Genomic DNA, 9,186 nt, shown 5'->3' on the forward strand with positions numbered 1-9,186 from the left:
TCGTCCTCTTGTGTGCTGTTCGGCATGCAGTAATGAAACGCCCTGCTCAGGCAAAATTGAAATGGGGAGAAAATTCACGTCCTGAATCTTGATTTTGGAGGGAATCCTGGCCAGGATTTCCTTAGTGATACCCGCATTTTTGCGGCGAGGCAGAGGGCGATGTTGCATTCCCGGTCGGCGATGCTGTATTCCGGTGGCCTTTATGCATGCTGTAGCCTGGTGACGCTGTTGGCTGACGAGTCGCTTGCCAAATTTCATTGTGAAATTGAAGTTGGTTTCGCCTGTGATAAAGGCGACGATGAAAAACAGGTTGTTTTATTTTGCACATACTAAACTTTTAAACGATGGGAAGTCACGTGTTTTAGCTCGATGCGAGTCGTTCCAGGACTGAGCTTTCTCCAGACTCTGGCTGGAGACGTGCTTTTAGGCTGAGTTCTCAACCCCAGAAAAAGAAGATACTTGTTAGATTTTGGTTGGTCGTTTTTGTTGGGTTTTGGGTTTGGTTTGGGTTTGCTTGGGGTTTTTTTGTGTGCGGGGGCTGGAGCCCACGTCCCTGTTTTTGCTGTACCCTGCTAGACTTGAGCTGTCTGCTGCCTGGCGACGAGATGCCGGTGCTCTTGGACAGCCTTCGGAAACGTTGGTTGGGGAAGCCTGTCTGGTGTTAGGTGACTGCATCGTGATTCACATTCCATCTGTCACGTGGCTGTCAGTCTGGAGTGATGCTTCCTGTCATGGGGAAGCTTAATTCCTTTCAAAAGCTGCTTGACAAACTGCTGTGTCTTGGATCCTGGAATCGCTGCTGCTTTTTTTTTTTTTTTTTGAAAGAAGATGGTTTGGGGTTTTTTTTTTCTTTTTTCATTCTTTATTTGCGGAACTAACATTAACTGTGTATTTTTCTGTTTCTCCCTAAGCTTACTTGGATAGCCTTGAAGGTAATACAAATACAAACGCTATTTTGGAAACAATTCCATGTGGGACTTAACTTTCACAGTCAATATAAACCAGGAGAACTTGGCATTTGGAGAAATGTTTTAGTAGTATCCACTAATAAATGCCTGTGGTTGAGAAATCCCTGAGAAACCAAACCTCAGGGGAGACGCACAGGGCTGTCGTGCCGCAGCTCATCGACGCAGTCGTACGAGTACGAGCTGCAGACGAGCAAAGCGAGCCTCCTGCTGCTACGGGTGCCCCTCCAGGCGTGGTGGGCGGCGGTGTGGGAAGGCTTGGGAGCCGGTGTCCAGAGGATGAGCTTTCCCTTGGTGCCGCCGCTCGGTGATCTTTGCCTTGGCATTCGGGGAGCGCAGGGGGATGTTTATCCCACTGGTGACACCAGCGTTCAGCCTGCCAAAGTATTCTGGGCATTGCGTCTTAGGAATACCTGTGCCCTGAATTCCTAAGGCTTGTGCTGGTGGCCACAACTGTCAAGACCAGTCTTAAATTGTTCGTGGCCAGTAATTTTCTGCTGTAAAGGTGGATTTCGCGGTGGCGCGACATCTTGCTCTCATGGGATACTAGAACCAGCTGAGCTTCTCTTGGCTCCCCGAGAGGCAAGGCATGCTCTTCCTGGAGGGAACGGCGTCCCCAGGGTCACTTTCCATCCACAGCTTCCTCCGGTGTCGTGGTTTGTACCAGTCGGAGCAGTGCTCTGCCAGCCCGGGGACCGCTGCGCCACCCGAGGCTTGCCGCGTCACGCCAGTTGGGTGGCTTCTCCGTTCACCCTCCTCCCAGCTGGAGGGAAAAGGAGGAGGAGAGGGAGCAGCTCATCTAAGCAGGTCTCAGGGCCGAATGCAGACACGGGGGTCTAGGCGCGGTGGCTGCTGTTCCCTCCTTCCGTGCCTTGTCCCGCGCCGCGATCAGCGCAAGCTTACGGCCAGGTTTGGACAGTCGCAGCTCACGTCACGGTTTCGTGTTTGAACCCTTCTGTTCGGGGGTTTGTAACTCAGCCACAGAAGTCCCATCTGGGCTAAAAATTGGAAGGAAAACCATGACCAGCCCATGAGTGGACTTATTTAAAAATAGCTAATATAAACCCACAATCTGATCCATTTAATTAAAAACGTTAAAAGGAAAACAAACAAACAAGAAATTGATGGCAAAATGTAACTGCACCTACTGACTGCTTCAATTCCAGAAAGTGAAATTTGGTAAATGGTGTTCTGTGATGATATCGGAGGGGTTTTTGCTTTGGGTGATGTTGGGGGGGCGGTGTCGCTTGTTTGCTTTTTGGGATATTTTCCCAGTAGGCAGGAAAACCACGTTAAGACGTGTGAGGACGTTACCCTGCAGAGGGCAGGGGCTGCTCTTGGTGTCTCGTCTGTCTGATAGCGGAAGTTAGAGCTGCTGAAGCATCCAAGAACACCAGACACAGGGTTTTGAAAGCGTTAAACTTCAAGATGAGAGCAGTGAACACTGAAAACCTCTGCAGGCTGCTATCGCAGAGGTGCCGGTGCAGCTGCTGCGCTTTATTCCGCATCTCTGCCTCAAAAAGGGCTTCCAGGAACACGTCCGAGCGCCTGCAGTTGGGTTAAGCAGCCGCCTCCTCGTGTGCCTTAAAAGGAAAAGGATGTGGAATAAAGAGGATGCTGGTTTTAGGAGTTTGTGCCTGCTTTATGTGGAGTCATGGGGCTAGAAATAATAGTGCTGGAGGGAATCTGGGATGTGTGTGACTGCTCATGCAAATTTGCTGGTTCAGTGGACGCTCGTTACAGCGTTCTAACGAGACGTAGCTTTGCCTGGGACTTAGGCTCAGCATCAGACTTGTTTAATTAACTGTTGTGGGGTTTGGCTCTGGTTTGGCTTTCTTCTTTTTAAGTTAGAATCCTACACCATTCCATTTGAAGTGCTTGAATTTAGATGGATACGCGAACAGTCAGAAATTCTGCAGCCGTGGCATAGAAAGAAGGAAGTTGTTAAGTCACTTGTCCTAGGAAAGTGGAACAGCCTGTGAGCAGCAGGTTCAGTTTGTAAAAAGGGCATTTGACCCTCAGAAATGAAGACGCAGAAAAGTGTAGTTTGATTTCAGTGAACTTGTTAGCGTTTCGGCGTGGTCGTTGGCGCTGCGTCGGCCCTCGCGGTCGCTTCGCTGGGCGAAGTATTTTGCTGTTGTTATGGGTCGTTACAAGCAGCAGCTGCCCAGAAACGGTCGTCCCGTTCTCAACGGGGTCCGTAGGCGAGGGAAACACGCAGTTCCTGCAGGTGTAGTCAGTCAGTCTCTCTCTGACACAGGCCCGCTGCAGTACCGCAGCGTAAACACGCCTCAGGATCAGCTCCAGCTGTTCCAGAGCTGTTCACAAGGATGGGAACGCTGGACCTGGTCATTCACGCGTACCTGTAGAGTGTCCGCTGGCCAGGTCTGACACGAACCCAGTCCCGGCCACACGCCGGGTCGTTGCCGTCGTGGTGCAGACTCGGTTCTGCGCCTCGCTCGTTCCCGTTGGCTGTCCCCGTCCCTCGTCCCGTTCCCCGTTTGCTCCTCCTCGTGTCGTAGTGCACAAGAGCCTTTCACCGCAGGAACCTGCTCCGTGCTGATTTTCTCAGAATGCCTCAGCTTCTCTTTGTTTCTCTTGTAGTATGCACTTTATAAAAAGATGACACAAGCTGCCATTCTTATCCAGAGCAAATTCCGAAGTTATTATGAGCAGAAAAAATTCCAGCAGAGCCGACGAGCCGCGATGCTGATCCAGCAGTACTATCGCAGCTACAAAGAATGTGGGAAGAGGAGGCAAAACCGCCGGGCGGCCACCATTGTACAACAGAAACTCAGGTGAGCTGCTGGGGGGGGTGGTGTTGCGCTCATCAGGGCCGTGTTGTGATGGACGGAGGCCAAGGAAAAGGACAGGGGTTCACAGGATAATTGTACTTGCATTTAGTAGTTCTCCCCCATTCTGCCTACGCTTCAGTGTTGGTTTTTTTGTGTTTAGAAGCAGTCTGCTTACCAAGAAGCAGGATCAAGCTGCTCGCAAGATTATGCGGTTTTTACGACGCTGCCGCCACAGGTATGACACTCTCTTTTGGTATCTGCCCTTGGTTAGAGCGATGCAACGATGCTCAAGGGTGCCAATGAATGCAGTGTGAAGGACAATACAATCAGCTCACTACAGAGCTTGGTATCGGGTAGCAAAGCCCAAGTGCTTCCAAGATAGCCTGACAAAAATGACATCTCCGACTTCGGGCTGTTGCTGAGAGAGGATGACGTTCAGCTCCGTTGCTGATACGATAAAGCAGCCCCCGGGTTGTGTTGGGTAGCCACAGGATAAGGAAATTTTGAGCAAAGGAAGGCATGTGACTTTAACAGTTGAACTCGAGGAAGTCTGAAAAAAGCTCACTGGACCACGGCCTGTAAGTGCTGCACGAAGCATTCACGGTGTGTGGGAAAAGGACAACACCTGGCATACCTGGCAATTCCTTCAGTTTGGTCACAGGCTCGCTTGGTAACCTCCCATCAACCACGGGTCCTTCCCAGCGCGAGTAGCTGGAACGTGCCAGGGGAGCAGCAGGCAGGGTAGCTCAGTCAGCCGCTCCACACAGCGCAGTGGGCTGGGCGTGCAGACAGACGTGAAGGGGAATCGTCTCCCACCAGCGTGGGAGCCTGCGTGGGCCTGCCGGAGTGTTCTGCGGCAGCTGGCTGCGGCAGCTGGCCCGGCCGTGCCCGCACGCGGCTACAGGCAGGGCCTTCACTTCGGTTATTCCATGAGAGGATCCCTATGTGATCAGGTTGCCAAGGGGAGCTTTGCCTAGACAAAAGTGCGTTTGGATGTTTCTGACTCTGCTCCCTCCATTCTCACCTCACATGCATTTCACCCACCCAGGAGCCCAGACCTGATGCATTTGGAAGCCTGTCTCGTTCAGCCCAGTGATGTTTGAACAAAGAGCTTTGAGAGACATGTGACAAACTTGATTTTAGAAGCAGACTGGGTCCTTTTCGTAGGATTTCAGAGCTGCAGTTTGCAGGAGGTCAGCGTGGCTGGTGGTGTGGAAGGACATCCTACCTGCAGGTTCAGTGGGAAGTAACGTGTGGACAAGGAAGGGCTTTATGGTCCCCAGGCCAATTCCAAATGCACTTGAATCAGCCACAGTTGTCTGTGAAGGAGCACAAGTGGCTCCTGGCCACAGCAGGGCGTGTGGAAGGGCCCAACAGGTTTCTTCTGTCATATTTGTAGGGCAGCGTGTCCCGCTGAAGCAGGCGGAGGTTCAGAACCTCTGTGTCCTCTCAGATCTGCTTGAGGTCCTGGAGAAGCCACGTGCCCGTTTCCATCCCTGGAGGCTCTTAGGCCGACTCTGGCACGCAAGCCCAGAGAACCCCTCGTGACCAGCTCTATCCCTGGGCTTCCCACCAGTGTCCAGGACGTGCCGCGCTCACCTAGGCCTCCAGCTGCTGAGTCACCTAGGCTCTGCCGGGCTTACGTTGCCCTCTGTTCCAGCGGTCCTTCCCGTCAGCTCGTCGCCTTCCTCTTGCTCAGCACCTCCCGTTGCCCGTGTAGAGCCGAGACCCCGCGCGTTGCAGTTGGCAGGCAAGACCCTTCCTTCCCTTTGCCCACAGTCAGTCTCTCTCCGGCAGCTTGGTCGCCGCCGTGCTGCGTGTCCGGGAGGCGGGTGCAGGTCTTGGCTGTTTATCAACAGGAATTCAAGGAGCCGAGGTGGGCGGATCAGTGGGCTTCCTCTGGCTCAGGTCACGCAGCCCCATACCTGATGTCTGCCGCGCGGCGGCCCTGGCCGTGTCCGGGGGCTCTTTGGTTGCGGTTGCTTGGGAATTCCTCTGTGGTTCTTGGTTAGGATGCGACAGAACTCAAAGGGAACTCGTTTCCGCTGTTAAGTGAGTTTCAGACCTGCCTTGCTCTTCCCTCTGCAGTGAGAACGATCGCACGTGTGTGGCCGTGTACTTTCTCCAAGCACTCGTAAGGGTTTCAAACTCTGCAGCTGAGGTTAGTAACTGACTCAGATTGTAACAGGAGCATTCTGGCGTTGGCAAATGCTACAGATAAAAGCAAAGCTTACCAAAATGACAGTGCAGGCATTTAGAATCTGCTGGGAAAAGACAGGCCCTTCCCAGCCTGCTAGGTTTGAGAGCTGTTCAGAGAAGTGACGTGTCGGAGCCTCTCTCCCCGTCTTCCTCCTGCTTGCCCAAAAAGCTCTAGCAAGCAGCCGCGAAGAAAGATGTTTCCCAAAAGGCTTCGTCCTCACCGCACTTAGGCTGCATCTGTGATCCTCGGATCACGCTGTGAGAGGATCTCAAGGGCCTTCGGACTCTCCGGGATGCCGGTACCGTACGGAGAGATCTGGTCCTCGTGCTTGTTTGCGCTCCGTGAAGAACAACAGCCAGATCGGTTCTTAGAGCTCTGTTACCACGCGGGATTTTGAAGACAAACACATGGAGATCTCTTGCTTGCGTAAACAACTGCAAAGGGAAAGTAAAATTCTGGAAATAATGCAGATCTGCTTAATAAATCAGAGCTTCAGCATCTCAGCTGACTGGGGCTGACCCGTTTGCTTCCCCACCTCCCGCCCCCAGGGCGAGATCCACGCGCTTTCCCCACCACAGCCGCATCCCGGCGAGACCACCCGCACTTGTTCCTTCCCAAGCTTGGCTCTGCACCCCCCTTCCTGAGCTGCCCTGCTCCTGGTGCATGTACACTGGGGTGCCAGGTGGAAGATGAGAGAATTCCTCCCTCTTGAAGGAATTAGCACACTACTGCTGTGAGCCAGAAACCGTTAGGGTTAGGATTAGGGTGACCCAGGCTCCATAAAGAAGTAGTTCAGTCATCCAAGCTCCGGATGATCCAGGGGCACGCCGTAACAACTAACACCTGCCATAGCGTAAAAATGGCACTAGGGAGATGCTTGTGAAACCACAGCCCTGTCGGTACTAGGGATAGCAGTGACGGGTGTTTTGGGGTCATCTGAGGGAGTGGGAGAAAAGAGCGGGCACAGGAGCATCGGAGAGGCAGGATCTTGCAGCGGGTTTCTGTCGGGTGGGGGAGGAGGCTGTGAAAGCCACTTGCTTTCTGTCGGAAGGACAGTGAGCTGAGCAAAAAGGCAGCGAATTCTTAAGGTTCAGAAACTCAACCTTAAAAAAATGGAACTGTTTAACCTTGGTGTTGGTCCACGAGCGGATTCTGTTGCTCAGCCAATAACTGACTCTTAATCAGAGCTCATTCTGTAGCGTTTAGGCAAGATTTACTCGGACTTTCCCCCTGCAACCATCTGGCTGGTTGTGGTTTTGCTGCCGGAGTCCACCGTAAGCCAGTTCCGAGACCCCTCTCCGCTAGCATTCCCGGCAGCTTCTCCCGTTTCGCTTAGTGGCTTTTTGGCGCAAAGGCTCCCGTCAGCTCGAGGATCCGGGCGTGTTGGGTCTGTGCTTTCCGGTCTCCTGGGCTCAGGCTTGTTGCCTGGTCAGACAGCATTCCCTGTGTTTTGAGAGGGGTGACGAGAGAGGTTCTGCGGTGGGAGCGCTCGCAGTGATGGGGGGCGTAGGCACGGATGAGGATCAGGAAGGAGTGTGGGTTTTGGTGGAATGTGTTCTTAGAGGAGATCCCGGAGCTCTAGTAGCCGTGTGTCCTCAGGTGTGGTGGAGACGAGTGGTCGGTCAGCAGCAGCCGCCGTTCTGACGGTCGGACACGTATCGCTTCCTTTTGATTTGGGGGGAGAAAAACCCCAAAACCTTATTTATCCATCTATTGCCATATTCTCAAAAAAACCCTGGTGAAAGCATGCATCAGCCATGACACGGTATCAACATGATGTCACGGAAGTGGTGTTGGTTGAGAACGAGACACACGACCTTCCTGGCCTCCCACCTGGCTTCCCTCGACTAACTTCCCCCTAGGACCTGCCCTTATCCCTCCTGTGAGCGGAGCCGTTCCCTGGCACAGTCCGGTGCGAGGCAGAGCTGAAGGGTTTGGGGAACCACCCCGCCTCCGCAGTGACTCCCCAGCCACCCCACATCCGGAGCTGCACGGAAACCCGGGAGCTCCGGGGTGGGTTTGCTGAGCTGACACGCGATCCGTGCGGTCAGCTGGCACTGGGAGGGCAGCCTCCCGCTTCCGATTCTTCGGAAAACGGTGCTTTTCTGAGGGGTGCCTCCACCACTGCGAGGCGGCGGTTAGGATGCGCAGCGGTGGTGACAGAGCAGCATTTGGAATGAGATAACAGACGGTCGCTGCAGCTAGAAATGCCACGGGGGTGCCAGCGTGGGGTTGTTATACCTGCTTCTTGCTTCCTGCCCTACGCACCTAAACACAGGACTGCTCTTCCCTGGGGAAGAGGAGCCCAGTAGGCAGGAGTGGGAAGGGTTCTTTCTCTCCAGGCAAGCAGAAGTGTTGTCTCCTCCCTGAAGTGGAGCTCTTGGTAAGGTACGGTTATTGCCATGTGTGTGCTAATAGCTCTTTGGTGTTGTTTTGCAATCTGAAGCCCACTGGTGGACCATAGGCTGTACAAAAGGGTGAGTGTAGCTGCCTGCTAGCCAGTTCCTCTCTTCCATTTTAAATATTTTTGCTTTCTGCTTGCTTGCATGGGGCTGCAGCCGAGATATGCCAGTAAGTTTCACCTCCATTAATTCTGCCAAACAGCCTCCTGTACAAACTAACCCTCCTGCAATGACTAACGCTGCTGCTTTTGTACCAGGACAGAGCTCCGCAGTAGACGTTCCGATGCATGATGCGTGAAAAAGGACGCGGATCCTCGTCATGGGCATGCTTAGGCGGCGTTGTCGGTGGGGTGTTTTTTCAGTATTCGCGATGGCTCCCGGTAGATTTTGGAACTTTGGCGGGGTCTGCACTCGCACGCGCTCAACGAGTAATGACGTCCTTCGTCACGGGGCCGCGACGGCGTCCAGGCTAGATCGTAGGAAGCTGCAGTACGGATGCAGCCCGCTCTAGATGGGTGTCTGTTCATGCCTCAGCCAGTGAGAAGCAGAAGAGCTCTTCACGTGGGTTTTTACTCCCTGAGGTGGTTAAGCACCAAGGCATATCTCCTAGAAGTTGATCGTCGGTAAGTGACACGTCTGGTTACCTTACCAGGGCCAGCTTTTTGACCACGGCTTCTCTCGGACATTCATCTACCTAGTGGGAAGGAGAACCCAAAACCCGCAGTGGCGAAGGGGCTGTAGCTGTCACAGTAAGAGGCAGGACGGGAGGCTCGTCCTCGGCGCGAGGAGCCCGCTCGCCTTCGCGCCTGGCCGCCTTAGCAGGC

General features: G+C 53.6%; 1 protein-coding gene across 1 annotated transcript in view; it reads left to right on the forward strand.

The window, feature by feature from the left end:
* CAMTA1 (calmodulin binding transcription activator 1) overlaps positions 1-8,458 on the forward strand; it is a gene marked incomplete at its 5' end in the record, with an annotated part of 14,149 nt that extends 5,691 nt beyond the window's left edge. Inside the window, 4 exons of the mRNA XM_010146849.1 lie at positions 912-932; positions 3,570-3,763; positions 3,921-3,995; positions 8,407-8,458. Coding sequence (XP_010145151.1) covers positions 912-932; positions 3,570-3,763; positions 3,921-3,995; positions 8,407-8,458 — 342 coding nt within the window. The remainder of the gene's footprint in view (positions 1-911; positions 933-3,569; positions 3,764-3,920; positions 3,996-8,406) is intronic.
* Positions 8,459-9,186: the final 728 nt, after the last annotated feature.

The sequence above is a fragment of the Eurypyga helias genome, unplaced genomic scaffold (assembly GCF_000690775.1).
Source record: "Eurypyga helias isolate BGI_N326 unplaced genomic scaffold, ASM69077v1 scaffold27632, whole genome shotgun sequence".
Classification (NCBI taxonomy): Eukaryota; Metazoa; Chordata; class Aves; order Eurypygiformes; family Eurypygidae; genus Eurypyga; species Eurypyga helias.